This window comes from Indicator indicator, chromosome 9 (assembly GCF_027791375.1).
Source record: "Indicator indicator isolate 239-I01 chromosome 9, UM_Iind_1.1, whole genome shotgun sequence".
Lineage (NCBI taxonomy): Eukaryota > Metazoa > Chordata > Aves > Piciformes > Indicatoridae > Indicator > Indicator indicator.
This window is the reverse complement of record NC_072018.1, coordinates 14,767,935-14,791,343: the sequence shown is the minus strand read 5'-3', so window position 1 is coordinate 14,791,343 and position 23,409 is coordinate 14,767,935. Positions and strand designations below refer to the sequence as shown.

At 41.8% G+C, this 23,409-nt stretch overlaps 1 protein-coding gene across 1 annotated transcript; it reads right to left on the bottom strand.

The window, feature by feature from the left end:
- Positions 1-17,412: 17,412 nt before the first annotated feature.
- On the bottom strand, positions 17,413-18,952 carry CLN8 (CLN8 transmembrane ER and ERGIC protein). The gene is made up of 2 exons (XM_054383680.1): positions 18,410-18,952; positions 17,413-18,055 (listed from the first exon to the last, which is right to left on the bottom strand). Exons 1-2 carry the CDS (start codon positions 18,950-18,952, stop codon positions 17,741-17,743), a joined length of 858 nt encoding a protein of 285 aa, XP_054239655.1. The 3' UTR covers positions 17,413-17,740.
- Positions 18,953-23,409: the final 4,457 nt, after the last annotated feature.

Below are 23,409 nucleotides of genomic sequence, written 5' to 3'. Positions count from 1 at the left end.
TCTTGATTTCCAAGAAACTGTGACTCATGAAGAAAGCCTAGTGCAGACAAGCTGCAGAGTAACTTCTCTGAGAATGCATGAAAGCCTAAAAATTAAGGGGGAGGGGGAGGAGAAACTGTGAAGAAAAAGAACCACAAATGTCTAAAATCTTCTTGTGTCCATGTCACTTACTCAATATTGCTGTGTAAGGCCCAAGTAATTGAATCTTCTTCCACCTATAACTACAAAACTCTCACTGGGAAACCGATCTTGCTGGAATTTGACATACAGATTTTTTTGGAGTGCAGAGAAGCAAGGAGAGAAAAAGAAGTGCAGAATGCAAACAAGGTCAGATCCACATTTTTCAGACTGCATGCAGAATTCACTTTTCCAGGAGCTACTTCACCTCTTTTTCTGCCACCCTTTCTCACATAAAGCTGCATTCTGCTCAAAGCTGGAGAACAACATGGCAGCAAGCATGAACAAGAAGCAGGGAAATTACAAGAACTGAAGACAGGTTTTGTGATCCTTCTTTTTAAAGGATATTATTTCAGTATTTCTTCACCTAGATCATATTCCTGCCCAGCATTATCATCTGAAGTACAGTAAAAGAGGAAGAAAGCAAAGACTGCATTTGCAGGCTTGTCTGAGGGCTCCTCCCCACAATGTTAGCAAAAGTCACTATGGATTTTTTAATATTTATGTTCTTTCCCTCCATAGATAATTCATGCAGGGAAAGATACAGAATCACTCATTGACAGAACCATTCAGCTTGGTAGGTGCTTTAAGAGATCATCCACTGTCCAAAGGCAGGTCAGTTACCAGGTGAGAACAAGCTGCTTTATCTACTTAGGTCTTGAAAATCTCCAAAACCAGACTCCAAAACAAATATTGAAATCTGTTCTCCTGCTTACTAGTCAGAGAAAAGCATTGTTCCTCTAGCTAGATAGAACGACCCTTACTTCAGTTTATGACTATCACCTGTTGTTCTGCCACCTTCTTAATAATCTGCTGGCAGGAGGGTACAGGCTGCTGTTAGGCTTCCATGAAGCATCTCTTCTCCATGCTGAAGTCCAGCCCCCTCAGCCTCTCCTTCAGGGCAGTGCTGCAACTCTCTGATATTGTTGTGTCCTTGTGCTGAACTTGCTCCAGTCTATCCACGTTTCCTGTACTGAGGCAGGGTGGGGTGTGGACACGAAGCTGGATGCAATATTCCAGGTGTGGTCTGAGAACTGCTGAGTGAAGGGGAATCTTTTCCCTCAGAGGACCACTTCCCACCCACATGCACAACCTTGTCCTTGTTGGTGTAGAATTTCACTAAGTTCTTGTCAGTCAACTTCTCCAACCTGCCCAGGTCAGGTTTTGACAGCCTTGACCTCAAGTGCATCTGCTGCTCACCTCTTCCCAAGCTACCTGCTTGGTGCCACCTGCAAACTTCATGAGCAAGGATGCATGACTTCCAAGTCACACATAACATTAATAAGGATACCTCCTATGACAGACAGCAGGGGCACTCCACTGCTTACCAGCCTCCAGGTAAGTTATAATCAACTAGACATCTCTAAACCTAACCATCCCACCGTCTTTTCATCTACCTAGTAGTACACCCATCCAGATCATAACAATATTCTGCAAAGGCCATTGCTAAACTCAACGTGAACACATGACTTTATGAAGCTCAGTAGCACTACATTTAAATTACAGATGGGAAAGCCCAGACCTGCAAGTACTTAAGCAATGAGAAAGTATGGGGAAAAAGCTACAAAACAAAGGAAGGGAACTCGATCCCAAATGTGTGTAGTGCCTCTGACTTTTACTGAATAAGCCTTTGCTCCTGCTTTTTGTGCTGGTAACCTAAAAGAGGGGCATCACCTTGGGTTTTGGAGACCATCCTGGAGGCTGAGTGCACCACAACAAACCATAAGCACTGAAAAAATTAAAAGTGAATGCTGGCATCACACACTTCAAGTTAGGATTGATATTTTGCTGCTGTAATCTTATTTTTGAAATTTACTCTTTTAAATTTAATCCAAATTAATCCATGTCAGAATTGGGATATTAATTGGAAATATCCCCAGCATCCTCATTCTGTTTATAAGTCAAAGAAGATCCTCAAGCACTATATAACCCTTCAGTTGTGATACAAACCCATGTATGGTTTAGCTGCATACATATTATTATAACATACATGTAATTTGAATCACTGTGCAGAGATTTTATGAATTTTTACTTTAAAAACCACCAAAATAGACATTTACTCTAGTAATTCTGATCAGCCTCACATGTAAAATACAGTATTTTTGTCACAAGGAAAATGTCCCCTCAAGAAACCTATTCATTCCCCAGGAAATCAAGTTCTTGGCTTCCAAAAAAAACAAACCAAAACAAAATAGAAAGGCAAGGGGAAAATGTTTTTTTATTAATACAGGCAATAAAACTTCCCCTCCCTCTCCCCTCCTCCCCCCAACAATTTTACTTTATCAACACATCCACTGTAAAAGCAGAAGTCCTGGTCAAAATTCCATTGAATTAATGAGTCCTCATTTTACAAGGCATAGGTTGTCTTTCAAGATACTCATGACAATTGATGAAAATTTCTATCAGATGCTCTTTCCAATGATTCAAGTAAAATAATATACTGAATTGAACAATCAGTTCCTTTTGCTTTCTGCAAACCTAGTCTTGATGGAGACATTTTCAGTTCTTTGGGTGCTACTGCCCTTGCAAAGGCAACCATACTGTTTCTGATCTTTAACAAAAGTACCCAATTGAACAAATTTCACCCGGTGAACAAGAATATAAAAACAGACTCTTATTCTTATGTTTCTAGAATAACTATCTGGCATAATACATGGAAACAGATTTCTAATTGTAAATTAGAGTCATAACGCATATGCTAGAAAAGTAACACAAATTTCATTTATTTTCTTTTTAGAACCCCAAAATATTATTCAAATAAGTCAGAAATCAGGTAATGTAGACATTAAGTCATCAATTAAAATAAGAAAGAAGAAGAAGAAGAATAGCACCTCCACAAAACAGCCCTCATCTTCCAAAAATGCATAAAGGAAGACAGTTCGCTGTGGGAGTTCTGCACCTAGCCCTAACTTCAGTGGGCTTCACTTTTTACTTTGTTTGCAAATGACTGAGCAGATCTTTTTTCTTCACCTTCTAGAGCTCAAAAGTGAAGCTCTTAAGACTCAAATTAGTCTATAGTTTGCAACAGCAATAAATATTATGTGTAAAGTTCTAAAAGAACACTAAGGATGAGACACTGAATGCTTTAAAATAGTGAAAAACAAAGTCTAGAGCCACAAGCTCAAAAGTCACTGTGGTAATAGCATGAAATCTAAACACTGCTATCTACTTCCCAATAACTTACAATCCCATTTTACAGAAGAAGCAATAATGCCTATCTCCTTTCTTTAAATTTCTGAGATGTACATATTGTCTCTCTAAGGAGAAAACCCATTCATATGGTTTCTGCAATCTTTTTGAAAAGCATTTTGAGGAAAGAGTACAAAACAAGAGTGAATGTTTGACCTTGGGCTTAGATCCTAATAGTCTGCATTCACAGTTCAGTCCCAAGTAATAAGTATTGCACAGTACTGTAAGTCACTGAAACAGATTTTCCCAAGATAATGCCCCTATTCAGCACCATGTAAGCAGAACGAGTTATTTTGCTCTGGTTAACTACTTCACCCACACATCTGACATTAAGCTTCACGCTTCCTGACTGAGCAGTGAACATGTAGGACTTGAATCAATGTTGTGCAGTTATGCATCACTTGCCACAGTCTTGCTGATTCAGGCAATTCAGAATAAAATACGAATGAAGTTTTTGGAACTGAAAACATAAGTTTGAGAACATATTTTTAAATCTTGTTTATCATTGCTTGTCACCACTCCCTCAAAAACAAGCTGTACTTTTAAACATCCCTGGTTTCAAAGTGATCTGAAGTATTCTGGTGTGAGCAAAACTCAGATTCTTTACTGTAAGAAAATGTCCAAGTGACTTAAATTTTTAAAGATGCCAATAATAAAGCAGTTTCCTTCCACACAAGATTCTGTCAGCAAACCGCATATGACATTATGAGACATTGACACAATTACATTACCAAGAAAGATATAAAAACAGAAGTAGTAAGACATAGCTGTGTAAGTCCATAATGAAATTCCATTTCATCTTGCCATGTACCTTCCTTCCTTATTATAAAGAGCATGTCCTCCTCATAACATATCTGCAGTCTCCCTAAGTAATTCTCATACTTCAGTTTGTGAATCACTGATGATTTCCAAGCATCCAGGCTTGGAGCTTTTCCACTCTGTGAACCACTTCTAGCTTCAAAAATGAATTTACCAATACTAATTTTCCACTGATAGAAGTAATAACCAGAAAGACTTTGCGTGAATAGGAATAGGAGTGAGAAAAAAATCTGTAATGAATGCTGATTTTAAAAAAAGAAGGTCTTGGAAATTGAAATATCATCATGTGTTGGAGAACACATACATTAAAATTAAAGACTAATTCATACCACCATCAATGAAGTCTTTTTTATTGCCACATTATAAGATACAAAACATTCAAAAAATAAAACATACTTGACAATTGTATTCACAGCACTTAATTTAACACTGTAACTCCAAAGACATTTTCTCTCAGGGACAACTGCTACAATAGATATTGCACAAGAAACATCCAAGGATAGTATGGAAATCCACGTGTAGCTCAAAAAGCCATCAGGAAGCTGGAGATACAGAAAGACAGTTTCCAAAATGTCTTTAAATTTAGAAGCCATCAGACAATTCCCTGCAAGAATCCTTCTACAGTTCTAAACTAAACCTGTGAAATTGAAATACATAATTAAAGCAAAATGTAAAACAGAAGTCACTTTAGAGAAGCAGAAAGAAAACTACTAACCTACATGTAAAGATGAAGAAATCAAGTACTACACACTGCTTTTTCTCCATTGCACACAAACCTGAGAGCAGTGCAGTATTATAGACACATGAATAAATTGACTGCAACTCTGCACAACATATAAATTGTAATCTGAAAGACTGAATCAAAACTATTCCCCCCAGACTGCAGAATTTATTTCCTGTCTTCTTCAGAAGTAGACTGAAGTTTATAAAGTTTCTACAACAGGTTCTAAAAATAATTTATTCTTTATATAGAAGCAGTTAATAGACTTCCTGTTTTACAAACAAGTAATGCATCATTCCCAGTTGCATTAAATTCTAAGTTTGACAATAGCCCTTCAGGTTTTAGGCATGCTTGCTGTCTTTCTTCAAATATAATATATGCAAGAACTCCTAAACAGCTCAGAATCAGTTGAAAAACTCCTCTGGTGCTGAAAGACCTTTGTATCAAATTTATTAATGCTGAGACTAAATACCCTAGATTGTAAAAGAAATGGAAAAAACAAAAGACAATCCTGCCCCCAAGTGAAAAACAAAAAAAAAAAAATCGGTCCAAGATATTACATGTATAAACTGATAATCAAGAATCACAGAATGGTAAGAATCTGGAAGGAACCTCTGGAGATCAAGTCCAACCCACCCGCCAGAGCAAGTTCACCTTGCTCATAGCAAGTCATTCAGGTAGGTTCTGAATTACTCCAGAAATGGAGACAGCACCACCCCTCTGGGTAGCCCATTCTAGTACTCCACTACTGTCAAAGTAAAGAGGTTCCTCCTCATGTTTGGACAGAACTTTCTATCTTCAGGTTTGTGCATCATTACCTCTTGTCTTATCACTGAGTACCACTGAAAGAAGCCTGACCCCATCTTCCTCACACCCACCCTTAAAGTATTTATAAGCAAACAGAAAAACAAGTAAAAGCTCTGTTAAAAAGAGTAACTTTAATGGACTTACAGACACTCAAAAAAAACAACCACCCTCCAAAACCATTTTTTAAAAACTGCGATGTCTAACATTACAGATTCAGCTTACTCAAAACTAAGGCTGTATCATACTTAATACTATATATACTGCTATATAGCTACTAGGTTTAGGATAATCAGACCTTGTTGTATTCAATATGTAACTAAAGTGTTTAGACTGGTGTGAGTCAGCACACTTCCACTAAAGTTATTGGGCTAGATGCTGAGGTACTTAGACCCTTGTTTTCAATCAAAATAAAAATGAGAATCTAAGTACTATCTGTGCAATGCTGGGGTTTTTAAAAGTTAGTTTCAACATATGTCGAAGATTGTTTCATAGCATTTACTCCAGGAAAGGATTGTCACAGTCTACTGATGCACAAAACCCTATCCTACCTACTCCTGGTCAGAAGAGGGTTCATAGGCACAGAGAAAGGCAATCACCTCTTGAATGCTTTGGTGTGCTCACCACTGACCTACCAAAATGAACAGCACAAGACTCGCAGATTCAGTCTCAAGTACTCAGAGATGCAATGTCACCACTGTAAATCCTCTCCATATCCTTTATGTATAACCTCCCACAGCCCAAATCCCTAGGATCCTGCTGGACTCCAGCACCCAACAGGAGCTGATAGACAGTACATTCCTCAAGTATCTATCTGCACCATGGTCTTTTCTTCCACCACATCCACCTGTGGATATCAGCTCTGAAAGGCCGACAGACTGGACACCCAGTACCTGTCCCTTCACAAGATACCTGTTGCTGCTCGTGTAGATCACATCTCACATATAACACCACAGGCAGGCTAAGAAATCCATAAACAATACTATAAAAGCCTTGAAAGATCAATGTAAAGCCTTCATAAGTATCAGATTACAAGAACTACTGTTCATAACTATGTAACAGTAGTTATATGTAGTTACTAGTAGTAACTAGTTCATAGGCTACTAATCCCAAGGGGGAAAAAAAGAAAAAGAAAAAAAAAAGATGGATTAAACAAAGCAAGTCAGACAGATTATCAAGATCAAAGAGATCACCCAAGTGAAAAGAATGAAGGCCCACTGAAGAAAACAGATCGATCTAACAGCCAAAACCCCTTCCTGCATAATGGGCTTGCAGTTGTAGGCACCCAACATGTCCCACATTCAGACAATAAATCTGTGTCGCCTGAGCACCAAGAGAACACATACAAAATTTACTACTTCATTTCAGATTGCCCACTGGGGTTAAGCAGAGTAAAGGCTTTGAAAAAAATATTTTTTTTTTCATTACAATAGTTAACCAGTCACAATCTAACATACATTCATGTTTCCTCACTGTATTTATTGAGGATGAGACAGTTTTTAAGTTGCCAGTCTTAGTTTTTTGATTCATGCAAAAAAAACTCAGCCTATACATTTTTTATGATAACAGTTACATTGCACAAATGAAGCAAGCAAATAGGCTGGGCAGTGACTGGCTGGAAAGCAGCCCTGAGGAGAGAGACTTGGGGGGTGCTAGTCGACAAGAAGCTCAACATGAGCTGTCAATGTGCACTTGCAGCCCAGAAAGCCAACCAGATCCTGGACTGCATCAAGAGACGTGTGGCCAGCAGGTCAAGAGAGGTGATTCTCCCCCTCTACTCAGCTCTGGTGAGACCCCACCTGGAGTACTGCATCCAGTTCTGGAGCCTCTATTACAAGAGGGATATGGACATGCTGGAACGTGTCCAGAGAAGAGCCACGAGGATGATATGAGGGCTGGAGCCCTTATGAGGACAGATTGAAAGAGTTGGGGCTGTTCAATCGGGAGAAGAGAAGGCTCCGAGGTGACCTTATTGAAGGGGGCCTACAAGAAAGCTGGGGAGTGACTTTTTAGGTATTACCTAGGTATTATTTAGGTATTTTAGGGACTATTAGGTATCAGGTAGTGATAGGTCTAGGGGGAATGGAATAAAGCTGGAAGTGGGGAGATTCAGGCTGGACATGAGGAAGAAGTTCTTCACCATGAGAGTGGTGAGACCCTGGAATAGGTTGTCCAGGGAGGTGGTTGGGGCCCCATCCCTGGAGGTGTTTAAGACCAGGCTGGATGAGGCTCTGGCCAGCCTGATCTAGTGTCATGTGTCCCTGCCCATGGCAGGGGGGTTGGAACTAGGTGATCTTTGTGGTCCCTTCCAACCCTGGCTGATTCTATGATTCTACTTTCTACATTGCAATTAAACAACTTCAAACCTGCTAGCACAAGACAAAAGCCATGATTTTGGCAGTTTCGGGGTGAGGGGGGAAGGAATAAATAAATACTTAGAGAGAACATAATTTAGGTTGGATAAAACCTCTTTTCTTTTTTTTTTTTGGTCAATAATATAAGCATTACCTAAAGGCCTTTAAAATAAACCATTGCTATGGGCAAAATATTAACAGCTGTCTTTCCAAACACCAGGTATTACCTATCGATTGAGGTGTCACACTTGCACAGGTGAATGGCCACTTTGTAAAGCTGTTCTTGCTTTGCTCTGTAAGAGAACAAGGCATCCTTCAAAAGGAGCTACACAGCCTGGGATCAACACAACCCACTATATAACTCCTCTGATAGTTAAAGCGTTAATTACAAAGAAACCCAAGGCAATTTTAAAACCTCCTTTGGAAAAAAAAATACACAAGTGGACAGTTGTTTTTGTGCTGAAATATTTTTCCCTTGTTTCAAGACAGCCAGTGTAACTGCAGGTGCCAACTACAACTCGGCTGCTGAACACAGCTGGTGGGGGGAAGAAGGAGCTCCCGTGGGAATTTAGGTTTTCAACAGCCTGGTCCGTACCTGACGGCGAGGAGCGAAGTGGGAAACCGGAGCCGGGCAACTCCCGGTGCCGAAGGACATGGAGAAGAAGCGCAGACGAGAGCAAAGACCCCAGCAAAAACCACTGGGAAAGAAACATTACCAAAGGTCAAGAGCTAAAAGTTTGGAAAAGGTTTATGAACGCTCCCTTGAGCCCTCGCTTCAGTGCCTCGCCAAGCCGCCTTGGCAAATCCTATTTAACAATACACTTTAAAAAATAAGGGGGTCCCTCTTCTCCATCGAGTCGAGCAAAGGTTCACCAGCTCCCAGCCGCAGGCTCCCCGCAGCACCAGAGAGGCACCCTCGGCGCCCCAGGAAGCAGAGGGATGTCCCCACACAAAATCACACAGAGCACAGCACCCTAAGACGGAAACTTTCCATGACTACCCTTGGAGCGAGACCCCGACTCTTCCCGCCGGCTACAGCCGCCCGCGGCCCCGCCAAACGCGAAGGGAACACCCACCTTCTCCACCACCGCAGAGCTGTGAGGCCGCTGTCCGCGCCCGCTCCGCTCCGCCGGGTCTCTGGCGGCTACCCGGCTCCTCCGGACACGTCACTGCCCCCACCCCAACCCGGGGGCTGCTGCCGCCACCGCCAAGCGGAGCTCCTGAGGCCCGGCGAGGAGCCGCCTGTCCGCGCCCCGCTCGCTGCCGGGCCTTTCGGGCAACGTCCGCCGCCATTGGACAGCGCCAGGCCACATCGCCTCCTGGTTGGTGCAGCAGCCTGTCGGTCTCGGAGGGGCGGAGCCGCGCGGGAGGTGGCAGCGAGCAGTCGAGTCGAGTCGTGTCGTGTCCCCCTCCGACCCCTGCCGCATTCTTGCCGCCGCATGTGACAGAGCCGCCGGGCCGGGAGCGGGGCCCTTACCCACTCCCGGGGGCAGCTGCGGGCGGTGAGAGGCGCCGGGGAGCGGCAAGAGGCCTGGGGGGCAGAGAGATGCGGGGGCTGTCAGTGTAGCAGAGCTGACACTACCCAGTGCAGGAGAGCGGGGAGCCCTTCCATCCCGCGGCTGGGTAGCACAGGCCTCAGAGACTTTTTTTGCTCACAGCCTCATTCTCACGAGTAGCCCATGAGCATGCTGGGATGTGCACTAGGCTACTTTGGAATTTAATTTTTCACTTGAAACTCTAGTAGTTTTCAAATTTAAAGGTTTTCTAAAGATGCTGTCACCTCATCCATAATCTGTAGAATCTGTCTCTTTTCTCGTCCTTCTGTGAGTGTCCTCACAACAAGCATCACAGAATCGTAGAATGGTAGAGGTTGGAAGGGACGTCTGAAGATCCAAGCTGCCTGCTAGATCAGGATCACTCAGGGTAAATCACACAGAAACACGTCCAGGCAGGTTTTGAATGCTTCCAGAGAGGGAGACTCCACAACTTCTCTGCACAGCCTGTTCCAGTGCTCTGCCACCCTCAAATGAGAATTTTTTCCATCGCTGCAGACCTGCACAGATCCAGTCAACCACATAGTTGGTCAAAGCCTGTGTAATGCAAGCACATTGTGCTTATCCTGGTCGTGGTGTCAGCCACTTGAACATTCACATAATACAATTTGGGACTGAATTGCAGAATCACAGAATGATAGGGGTTGCAAGGAACCTCTTGAGATCAGAGCAGGTTCCTGCCTCAGAGCATCCAGGTAAGTTTTGAATGACTTCAGAGATGGAGACTCCACCACCTCTAAGGGCAGTCGGTTCCAGTGCTTCACCACCCTCACTATTAAAAAGTTCCTCCTCATGTTTAGATGGAACTTCCTATCTTCAGCCTTGTGCCCATTAACCTCATGTACTGTCACTGTACTTTACAAGATGCAATTGTTTTGAAAATGCATACTTTACCATATATCCATGTAGACATCTCTTCAATGAAAAAATAACTGCTCTTGAGTACATTATAAGTCCTTAAATATATCTAATATTGCTAAATATTATTTAAAATCTTTGGACCAATTTTAAGCATGACTAGATGTTGTCCAAAAGATCCATGCACTGGATCCTTGCTTATTTAAGTACATTCATGCTACTGCCAGGAATAGAATACACTAAGGTATACTAAATTAATTATAATTACAGTATATGTTAATGTGACAGCTGAGTTTTACTAGCTGTGTTTTTATGTTTTACTAGCACTAAAATTTCATGAATACCTTTAAAACTATCTGCTTATGAGGAGTCTTTGCAAGTCAAATTCTCAGACTGACAATTCAGACCAGGTACAAATTTTCCTGAATTTTAATATTCCTCAGCACCAGAGTCCTTGTTGTACTTCAGCTCCTTGTTGCCATGAGTGTACAGCTGATGCCACAATTTACTGTGGTGGATTGACCTTGGGCCCTACCCAAATGTCCTCTCTCTCCCTCTCCTCAAAAGGACAGATGGAAAGCTCATGAGTCAAAACAGAGACAGAGCAATCACTTACGAACTACTGTAATGGGCCAAACAGACTTGACCTGGGGAAATTTCATTTATTGCTAATTGAAATTAGAGTAGGATGGTGAGAAACAAAGACAAAAGTAAAAATGCTTATCCTTCTCCCCACTTCTCTCTAGGCTTGGCTTTGCTCCTCATTTCTGACTCCTTAGCCTCCCTCTCCCCCGACCCCACCCAGTGGCATGGTGGAGTGGGGAATGGGGATTGTGGTCTGTCCGTAACAGCTACTCTTTCTTCCTCACATTTCTCCCCAAATCCAGCATGGGTGCTTCTCACAGTCTGTAATCCTTCAGGATAAACCTGCCTTTCCTCGGGCTGCTCCAGAGGCTGCAGGGGAATATCTGCAGTAGTTTCTGGCACACCTCCTTCTCTTCCTGCTCTCACCTTGGTGCTCACAGGGTTGTTTCTCTCACCTTTTTTTTCCCCTCACACTCTTCTGTGTGTGTTTTTGCCCTTCCTTAAACACGTTTTCTCTGAGGCACCATTACCTTGGCTGCTGGGTTCACCTCTGCCTTGCAATGGGTTGGTTTGAGCTGGCTGTGTCACAAAGGCCACCCCTGCAGCCCTTGGCTGTCAGCTCCTGCATACCTGCACCCTGTACAGGTGTTAATTCCTGCTTTTGGTTATTTCACCACACTCTGATGGCTCTGCTTTGTTCTGAAGTGGAGGAAGGGAAAAATTTGAATGAATTCTGTCACAAGAGGACCACAAAGCACTAAAATCATGATACTGTGAAAGACAAATGCAACCTTCAGCTGAAGCAGAGCTATTTCCAGTGGCAGAAAGGAAATACTAGTTCAATACAATGTATGGAGAAGACTTTATATGAAACACTAGGTACAAGTCTAAGCTGCCAACATTAAAGGAAAAGGAATTCAAGTGGGAAAAGTGGTGGGTAAAAAGTATTAGAATGGCTAGGAAAATAAAAGTGCAGATTGACTTGTACTCTTGAATATTAAAAAAAAGGCCTCCTGGGGTAAAAAATAATTATGTAAGATAAAAAGGCAATGATAATACAAGAATTTCTGTAAATTAGAACACACTATAAGCTGCTGCAGCCTTGAGCAATTAATTACTTGTGAACTTCAATGTCCTAAAAAAAGTCCTCAAACATCCTCATCCAGTGTCAATATAATGCATAATATGTTAGAGGGGAAAAAAAAAGAAGGAAAAAAAAGTTAAAGCATCAGACAATTTACATGTTCAATGTCCAGCTGCAACCTGCTCAGCAGTGCACAACTTAACAGACTCTGTTACCTCATCCCACAGCCTCCTAATTTTTTTTTTTTAATTTGTTTCCTACGATTCCTAGGCAAGGCTACTGCTGCTTTCCAGAATAATTTTCTTCCTGTAAATATGACCCACAAGACAAGATGATCAAGCTCTCATCAGATGTCCCATGTCTACTCTATACAAACAACTTCTCTGCGCTTTTGTAGCTTGCCTCCATGGCTTCGTTTTTCAAGGTATCTTAGTTACCATACTGATTTACTTTGAAGTTCCTAACAGCAGAACTGCATGGTCCACAAATGTAGAAAAGTCAACCTTCTATCTTCTACAAAATTCGTCCTTTTTCTGGTGCATTTTTGCCCCTTGCTCAGTGCAAGCCCCATGCTTAAACTTCAGTGACACCTTTGGTGTCAAAATGCAGCATGCACATGGTTAAAGTGCTTTTGGCAGCAGAAGTAGCAAAGGAGGATGAAGCTGTAGACCTAGATAGCAATAGCAATGTAAAAGGCTAAGTGAGTACCTGGAGCTGCCACAATCAATTATCAGTACTAAAACAAGAGACACCCTTCACAAGTCCTTACAGTAAACACCAAAAACATAGTGGTGAAAAGCGTCAGTTTATACAGCACTCTAATCTGAACCAAGCATTCAAAGGAGCTGAAAAAAGAATCATATGAGGAAATAAATACTTCAGACCAGAAGTAATGCATGCCTTATCTGCAAGCTAGTATTAAATTTCCACCCTCTCAGCTCAGGTCATATCCTTAGGGACTCAGAAGTGACCCTAGCTGACTCATCACTACACAAACACAGCCAGCAGCTTGCTGCTTCTCTGTGGACACAGGAGCAGGATCCACTCCTTTCCTTTCAAGCTAGACCTGTGTACCTGCTGAACACCTTTTACATTCTTGTACATTTGCTGCATTATCTCTGTCGTTACACCTCACTGAGCACTGCTTTACTTAAAACAGGAAGGCACAACATACTGCAAGAACACTTGTTTCAGCTCTTTGACACCAACACTAGCAGCATACACTAATTAGTAAATCACATCCAGAGCATGCAACATCTCTTCCAACACTGCAAACTCATCTGGGGGCTAACAACTAGAGCAACAGGCATAATTTACTTACCTAATGACTGTCAGTTTTTTTGTTGTTCCAAATTATCAACTTAAATGTCAGCACCATGACACAAGATCAAATGATTGTAATTGCTGAGCAAGTGTCAGCCTGAGCATGCTTGAATATTTTTCTGGTAATGTAAGAACTACTAAGTCAAATATATTTACCTATTAATTAAACAAAAAAAAATCTGATTAGCAAAACATTAAATTAAAAAAATACTTTATTATACAACTACTGTTACGCATTTTATATCTCATGCCAGTCTGTACCCACACATTCCACAGTTAGTGGAGCTTTACACATGAAAGTCTTACTTCTGCTTCAATTAATCCTGGGGACTTCACTGCAGAGGCAGCTATCAAAATCATGCCAGCCAGTTGCTTACACAATGCATTCTTAAAAGAATAATTAAATGGCAATAATGACATTATTTTCCTTTAACTCATTAATACTAAAAAGCATCAGGAATAATTCCTGCAAAGCACCACACAAGACACACAAGTGTAATGCTTAGAACTGTATTTTGTTATTTAGCGATAAGACAAGTTTTGGGTTTTGCTGTTTTGTTTTGTGTGTTTGTTTCTATCTGTTTGGTTGGGGTTTTTTGTTTATTTTGGTTTTAAACTTAAGGTGGCTCATATGAAACCATAAAGTGTCTTACAGTACTAAACAAAAGCGTCTCCACAGTTAAGAGCCTAATGCAAAAATAGGCCACCCAACACTTCAAATACACAAGCCAGAACGGTCACTTTCACAAGTGATGATTTTAACCATTTTTGATGCATACATATAGCACAGCTTCCAATGCTTTACTCATGTACCTAAATATGCTCACATTAATAATATGTTAAATGTTGTTGAAGGAACAATATATTTAGATTTCATAGCTATTTCCATGGACCTGGCATTATTTTTGTCAGGTTTAACAGACTATTTCAAAATAAACAATTCATCTTTCTAAGTGTATGCACCACAAAACTTGTTTAAGTTACAAATAGCAAGTAAAAAAATAAGGCATTATTTTCATAAGTAAATAAAACAGTAGACAATTATTCAGTAAAATAGTTTTATTTATGTACACAATATAAAGCTGCTGTACCATTCAACAAACGTTATATTGTACAAGAGCAGACTTGAACTTTGCCTAGCATTTCTACTAAATTCACTTTAAGTGGGAGTTTCCCTGAGGTTAAGAAACGTGTCTTGTGACTATACAGGGCGGAAATACTTAATCAGTCTCATGAGGAAAAGGCAAAAAACCTGAAAGATTTGGACATGGATATTAATGGAAGGAGAGCCCAACAGTAACACTAAAACTATTAGACAAAGACATCACTGTGGTAACATGACCACTGCAATATCATGACCAGTACTGCATGTAATAGTAAGTATTACAGAAAAGTTGGTGGGTGGGAAGGAAAATGATAACAAGTTTTGAGAAAAAAAATGTAGAACAGAAATGGAGGCAAAACACAAACTGTGGTTTAGGAATGCCACAAGAACCAGATGTCTGTCAAAAAAAAAAAAAAAACCCACAACAAATCAAATCAAAACAAAACACCTATTCCCCCCCATTCCCTATTACATTTTGTTGAGTCTAATGAAGAGCACTCCTTGAGTGTGCTTGTCCTATATGAAAGCAGGATTAAGTCTTCAGCAGTCACCTAAGCAAACAAAACAAAAAAATCACCCAAAAACATATGCAAGAGTTTACCAAATCATGGCAGCAGCACAGCCTGTGACCTGATCCAGCCACTACTGAAACTGAATTTTTCTACATCAGATTGCATGTAAGGCCTTGTAAGAGAGGCCCAACAGGGCTAGAATTAGTTTCATGATAAAGAAAAAACAAAAATAAAAACCAAACAAACTATGGCTAGTATACCTTTGGGTTGAAAAGCAGCACTTAGCTGTAAGAGTAATTAGAAACCAAAATCCTCAATTAGAGAACTTTTTTTCAGTCTTGTTTCAGGGCAAAGGGACAGTCACCCATAACCATAAACCATAAAACCCTCTTAAATGGAACAGCCAGAAGGCAGTGAAGAAAACACTTGAGTTTAAAGAAAAAGCAGTTCTGCATAAGAGAACTGATAACTCCAACTCTAAGCCATCAAGACGAAGAAAGGTTGCTTGTATTTTATGCCCTGTTGTATTTCTAGGTGGACTGTAAAATCCCCTCATGTCTAAAACCAACAGAAACAAAATGAGTACTCTTGTTTGCTTTATTGCGTATCTCTCTTGTTCTAGCAGCTCTAGCAGTGTTTAGGTTAACAGGTGTTCTTAATAATAAATACAAGTGTAATAATACTCTTAGGTCTTAAGAGTCTTTGCATGAACGAACTCACATTAAGATGCATACTAAAAGGACTGCCTTACTATGATAAAAATATTTTTAATGAAAGATTTAAAATCTGCTTCATATTAGCACTTAATAATACAAAATATTGAACTTTAGAAGTCTGGTGTCACTGACTTAATTATCCACCTGTCTGCTGGGACCACATCTAATCTCTTTTTTTCAGTCCCTGCTAACCCAAGTGTTCCATATTCTTTTATTTTAGCACATAGAAAAATCTACCTTTTTTAGCCAGACACTCTAAGAATTACACACTTGTCCCAAAGACCTAATAGTAAGAAGCTTCCTCTCCCTCAGAGCAGCTCTTCCAACTCTGTGCTCACACAAAATGAATTAGGGAACATAGCAACCCGATCACTTGCCTCCTCCCTTCACTCAGAACAAAATAAAAAATGTTCCCATTCAAAATTATCAGAGTGGGGATGTTTACACCAAACAGTGCTTCCCTCATATATTTAAAACACTATGTTCCACCACAGATCAGTACACAAAGCCTCTACCATGTGCCTTGACCTAAAATCCTTAATGTAAATCTGTGCAGCAGTCAGGTGCCACTATGTAGCAGTTTCAAACCACAGCCTTTTTAATTTCACTAGTTCAGTGTGTCAAAACAAATTAATATCCTGCCACTAGGCGTCAGTCTCTTCTATCGTGATACCTTTGTCCACTGTCCAACATTTCACCCTGGCACCACAGGACCAATACTACTACTTAGAGAACTGTCTAAAAAGCGACTCTGCCTTAGGTCAAGGAAAGATTTAGTGATGTGAAAGATAAAGTGCAAAGGATTGCTAGCATCACTTTGTATGTTCTTTGAAGTAAAATAAAAATCATTAGTATTTTAGTTATTTTACTAAAAGAAAGCTGAACTCCTAGAAGGGGTGATAGGGGCTTTTGTCTGCAGAAGAACTACCTCAGATTCCCAAACCCTCTATAACTAAGAGAATTTCCAAAAATATGAGGAATCATAGCATGACTGCTCATGTGGCACCTACAAAGAAAATAATTTTACTAATAAACTAGCTAGGTTTCCAAGGACAAAACAGTCAAACGTTCTGTTCTGCCTCTTGCATTTCACTGATTTCAAGTCCAGAAGGCATCGGTATGAGTGCCTCAGGTAGACCACCAGCGTAACAAATGCCTGCATACTCACATGCATGTTTGTGGTGAATATGCACTCCTCCCATACTGAGGACAACCTGGAAATTTACAACTCACTTTGACAGTGAACAATTATCATCCCCTTCCTCAAATGCACTTAAAAATAAAATAAAAAAAAACCAAACCAAATCAAACCTCAAAAAACCCCCCAAAAACCCAAAAAACCCCAAACTCCCAACCAATCAACCAACCAACCAACCAAAAACAAATAAACAAACAAAAAACCCAAACCAAACTGCAGCTATGACTGCATTTTACCACTGACCACTTCACCTTTTTGGAATGATTTAATAGCATACAGGAACTAGGTACACATGCATACCTAACCTGGGTCATAATTGATCTTAATCAACAACTTCACATAATTTCCAGTGCCAGTATTTCCGACACACATGAAACAGGATTCAAACTAAACTTGATTCAAGCTAAGCTTAATGTGAGATAAATTAACTGTAAAGACACTTCGAAGCATTAGGACAAAGGATGGCATTAGAGAGCATGCCCCTCCTATACTGTCCAACCTGACAAAATTTTTGGTGTAATTCACAACTAAGTGGTTGAAGGTCTTATGTGCATGCACAGATGAAATACAAACAGTGCTTGCAAATACTTCTGGTGCTTACAGAATACAACTAGCAAGGAATCTTGAATTTAGAATTTAGAATCAAGAATCACTGTATTAATGAGCTTCTTGAAAAAGCTCCTACATCATGGGCAAAGAGTTACATTGCATTGTAGTCTTCTGCCAGTCTACTGTTTCGGTGTTATATCCTCTTCTTTTGATGTGTTTTTCCATTTAAGTTTCCATTTTCCATTGCTTTATTTTCAAAATTCCAGTCAGTTGGGCTGAGGAGTTGCTGAGTTTTTTTGTATGTCCAGTATGGGTTAAGTATTAGTGTAACAGCAAACAGTCCCGAAAATAAGACAATAAAATGGAGAAGTCCCAGGTTTTCTACCACAGAATTCCAATTGAAAATGCACACCCACCACATGTGGTAAGTGAGAATCATGCGGCAGTGAAACAGGTGGATCATCACCCACTGGTTTGCCTTCCAGAAAAAGGTGTTAGCACAGCCAGCCTAGAAAAACAAGAACAGAAAGTATACAGAAGTGAGATGGTTACTTCCAGATCAGAAACTGAGGAATCAGTAGAACTAAGGCAAATGGTTTCACATCCACATGCTCTCAGGCACTTTTTCCAGGTATATCTGCGATATTCTACATGCATATGGCATCCCAAACTCAGAATGAATCTATACCATCATCTCACTCTCCACATGTGCACAGCATCACACAGAAACTTTTACAGAGGTCTTTAGAAATGGCATCATGACAAAAGCAGGTATCAGTGAAATAAATGCAGTTTTGCCTATGAACAAGCAAGATGCGTGAAAACTGTTACAAACATAATTTGAAAATTATCGTGTTCTTACCTTTAGGAGCATCCAGGAAATGCATGTTGAGGGAGTACTCATCTCCAGCAACATTCCCATTAAGGGCAGGTAATGTCCAGACTTCACATTAATTACTAGACCCGCCAAGCCACCAAAAGCAAGCAAGTGATGAACTACCAAGAACACATCAAATGTTCTAAAAACAATGTTGGAGATGTGAACAGCTACATTTTCAAGCAAGAAAAATCCAGCAGCTATTAAACAGTTAAACCAACTCCACTTTTGCTGTGAATATACTTTGTCAGCATAAAAAACAGGATCAATGAGCAAAGCCCATAACCCTGCAACACAACTCTGAAGCCCAAAGACACCACGTGTGACTGCCATGTTCCAAAACACCTTCTCCTTCGCATACAAGGCACGGTAAGTGGTGCTTATCCATGACGACAACCAGTGAGACAGAAGGAACACTCCCAAGTAGATTAAAAAACCAGCAGCTAGAAATGTCAAACGAACTTCCCATAAGAGATAGTCCCAGTCAAAAATGGTCCCAAACATTGGATCATCATTTGTAGGATTCATTTCTTCTTCTTTTTACAGAGCCAAGCCCTGCAAAGGGCTTGACATTTCTCACCCACACTAGTGTCTCCTTTAAGCTACTCGGCCTCTGCTGTTACGCAAACCAGAAACCATGAACTCTTCTTCCATCTGGAAATAGGAGAAAAAATAATTAAGTGGAGTTTTAAGTCATCCATATAAATAGCTCTTAAACTACAGAGAATTCAATTCCACTGCAGTTATGACTTTGGTCCTGTTACAATTAGGTACAGTCATCCTAAAGACAGGTAGAAAAGTAAACAAAAAGCCTTCAACAATGAATTCAAGATTAACAACTGTGTTGCAAAATCTGTACTAGTAACAAGTAATGCACTAAACAGTAGCTTAAGAGGACAAAGGAAGAAAGCAAGGAAAATACAAGAAGAAAACCCCATTTTCTTACTTATGAAACTCATATTTCAACAGCAGCATGCAGTTATTCTACTGCATTATTCTCCTCTGCTTTTCCCTGATTTTCCATCACTTCCTGCAGCTTTAGGTGCAGAATCTCAGATACAGATCTGAGACATAAAACTATAAAAAATTAATCCAGTAAGCAGGACCACTTACACAGGGGCTTTCAGGATCATATCTCAAAATAAGACTTTGCATCAGTTTGTGAACACTTTCCAACAGAAAACACTCCAAAAATGCAGTAAGAGTATGGAATGCAGACAAGCAACACTAGTATGTATTATTAACATTAGTGCAATTAACTGAACAGCTCAGCAGTCCCTCAAGTTAGCTAAAACACCATAGTTCAAAAACAAAGATGTGTTGGGAGGGAAATGCCAAACGATACCCAAATATTTGAATGCCAGCTGATTTTGTTAACAAACTCAGTGATATCTGCACGACCACTAGACCCACTGCAGCCTGTAAACGCTCAGAACCCCAGCGCGTTTTAAAGTTTTCTGGGAGCCAGATGAAAAAGCCACGACGATCACCAAATACAGAGCCTCTGGAGAGATGCTCCTGCCTTCCTTCATAATGCAGCAAATGCCACAACCCAGATCTAGTAAGGACCCGACCACCCTGGCCTTTGCTCGCAAAAAGGACCCTTCCAAGACGGAGTGCCGGGCTGGTAACCCCGGTCCGAGGGCCCTATGCCCGACCCACACCTGAGATTTGAAGGGTGATTCGAAAGCAGAGCGCCAGCAGCACCCCCTTCCTCTCCACTTCACGAGGCAAAACAGGGGAAAAACACACGAACTCGATGACGCGACTAGGTCCTGAACAGCGTGACCTGCTGTGCCAAGTCCTGGCTCCAACAGGGCAGAGACAGCTCCGCAGCCCCACCCAGAACACTGGCAGCAGTATGTTCCCATTTCTTCCAACCCGGGCCCCGCTGCCGCTGAGCCCCTCACGCAGGCCAGGGGACAGCCGGACCCAGTGCACGGACCTCGCTCACACCCGCTGCTCCTCACCCACAACGCTGCCCGTGATGCGGGCAGGTCCCTCCAGTCTCCGTGAGTGCCCCAAGCGGAATGGCGCCTTCCCCGGCCTCCCGGGAGCACTGGGTTCGACCCGGCCCGGGAGGCCCAACCGGCCGCAGTCCCCACGACGGCCGCCCTCAGCCGGGCAGCTGCCACCCGCCTCTCTGCGCATGCGCCGCCACCACCCCCTGCGCACCGGCCCGGCGGCACCAACCACTGCCGAGGGCCGCGGGGGGAGGTTGCGGCTGTACCACTTGGGAGGTGCCCCGAACAGCTAGGTCCGAGGGAGTGCGAGGTAGTAGCGCGGCAGTGAGGCACTGTACGCTCCGGCGGGGAGCGTTGTTTACAAAGTGGTTTTCTTCACCTAAGAGCGGAGTCGTCGCCACTGCTGAAGAGTTTGTGATATTTAACAAATGTCTGTTCAACAATAGTAATGGAGAAAGAAGTACCAGTGGTGCCGTCACTGGTACCCTTACCTATAATTACCCAGTTTCATTACAGACGGCAAATTATTAAATGAATGTCACAGAGTTCTATTACATGATTCTCACCGTACATGCGAAAATTGATGCTGTCGCACCAACGATTCATTAGAATGAGATCCACACCTGGGTGGATCTCATTAGAATAGTAGGATTGTTTTGGTTGGAAAAGACCTTTAAGATCATTGAGTACAACCCCTATCTAACTCTACAAAGTCTGGTGCTAAGCCACGTTCTTCAGTGCCACATCTCTGCATCTTTGAAACACCTGCAAGGATGAGGATGCAACCACTTTCCTGGGAAGCCTGTTCCAATCCTTGAGAATTTTTTCAGTCAAGAAGTTTCTTCTGATATCCAGTCTAAATTGCTTTGACACAACTTCAGGCCATCTGCTCTTGTCCTGCCACTTGATATTTGGGAGAAGAGACCAATGCCCACCTGGCTTCTACCTCCTTTCAGGTAGATGAAGAGACTGAGGAAGTCTCCCCTGCGTCTCCTCTTCTCCAGACTAAAGAACCCCAGCTCCCTCTGCCACTCCTCAGAAGACCTGTTCTCCAGACCCTTCGCCGGCTTTGTTGCCTTTCTCTGGATGTGCTTCAGCACCTCAATGTCCCAAAACTGAACGCATTTTTGCAAGCATTACAAGGGGAGGTCACTGAAAACACAGTAGAGGGTTCCTTGGCGGTGCTTCAGCCTGACACTCACAATTTAGTTCGGCTTCAACAAGAGCTACTGGCAGTGACTTTTACCAGTCAAAATCTCAGTTCCACAAGAGACCAGGTGGCTCCACTCTTTGTCCAAAAGAGATAAAACCAAGCCACAACTTCTCAGAGGATTTGCCCTGAACAGCTGAAATCCTAAGGCAGGTCTGCTTGCCATGGCAGACCTGAGCTGAGAAATAAGTCCTGGAAGCCCAATGGGTGCTTGGTTTCCAGTCAGGAAATTGGAAGTGCTGCCAGTCCCCATAGGAAACTGAGTCCTGCCACAGCAGCAGGGTAAGTTGGCAAGAGGGGGTTTTGTTAATTTACTTCTAATTGCTAATGTGATAACCCTGTCCCTGATGGACCCCCTCAAGATCTGTGAAAATTAAGTTCTGTCCATATACCACCTCAGTGCTATAGACGTAGACAGCCAGCCTCAGCTGTTTATGGGAAATGCCTGGGAACAAAATCTTGCGTCTCCTTTTAATGTGCTGAATGTGAGACATTACACCTTCCCTCCAAGCTCCTCTACAGACAGCCCCAAGGGATACCAGGGTTTGGCTGAAGCCATGTCCACACGCCCAGACACTACCCGAGTGACACTAAAGATGAGTCACATGCCAGAGCACACCTGCCACATTATTGCCAGCAATCTTATCTCTGCCCAGGAGGCCCAGGCTCAGCAGTAAATACAGGGCAAGAAATTTCAGCTCAAACACTTACTCTTCATGCAAAAAACACACTCAAGATCAAGTGACAAAGATACTAATGACATGGGCTGGCAGGTTGGTCTTGTAGAGAAAAGGATTTGTCTTTGTGCAGAAGTGAGAGTAGGTTTGTTGCAAAGCTTTGGTTATGGTCAGAGTCATTTACTAACCCTGATGGGGGAAAAGGGCTGTAGATCCTGAGAAACACTAAACAGGTGAGGAGGAACCGTTACTTAGGAAGTGCTTTGTAGCTGGTGGTGGATATTCACTCAATAACCTTTGTTACTTAGCGGATTCCGGACCTTTCCTGGGTGACATGAAAAATATGAGAAAGCTGAACAAGCAAAAGCTGAGTGAGCTATTTTTGGAAGACACTGCTCTCCCAAGTAACACGATGGGACTGGTACATCAAGGGGATTTGGTTTAGCTTTCCCCAATTTTATTTTCTGTAGCTGTCTTTAAAGAATGTCTTTAAACTGTTTGTTTACTTAAAAGTAAGGAACTGTGACTGTGGTGTAAAAAACAAGATCTCAGATAGGCTCTTGTCTTTCTTGGGGATTTTCCTTCTCTTTGCTTCCGTTCTTGCCTTCTCAAGCAAAATCTCATTAATTACTACCAGCCATAGCTATGATGTAGCTCAATAGTTGTAGTAATAGTGATGTAATAGTTTAGTGTTACTTTCTGAATCTACTGATACTACAACCATACTTAGTGACAACTTTTTAATAGGTGCCTCATTATGGTAATTATTATCACTTCAAGTATTTCAAAATAGTTCTTCCTGCAATGAGGCTCATCTTCCTCATTAGGTCATATTCAGTTCTCCTTTTTACAGACATTCTGGCTGGATGCTACAGCATGCCTGTCCAAAGCTAAATTTCCTGACTGTCTTGATTTTAGAAGATTTTCTCAGCATCTTCAGAATGCCATGGCTGGAAGAATAAAATGCACTTCCAGGCAGCCAGTCCTGCCTGCAGTCTGGATGAACTGCCCTTTTGTATCTAAGAGCCTCAGTGGCAACATCTACACAGCCCCCCATGTGGGGGTGACGTCATATCTTGAAACAGGCTAGTTATATCCCAACTGCCCATTGAATGTGATTTTGGCATACAAAAT

What these genes read in the sequence shown, in the direction of transcription:
- CLN8 (XM_054383680.1), bottom strand. Translation starts at nt 18,952, where the DNA reads ATGAATCCTACAAATGATGATCCAATGTTTGGGACCATTTTTGACTGG. An exon ending in TTTCCTGGATGCTCCTAAAG is followed by an intron (nt 18,056 to 18,409) that starts GTAAGAACACGA and finishes TTGTTTTTCTAG; the next exon opens with GCTGGCTGTGCTAACACCTT.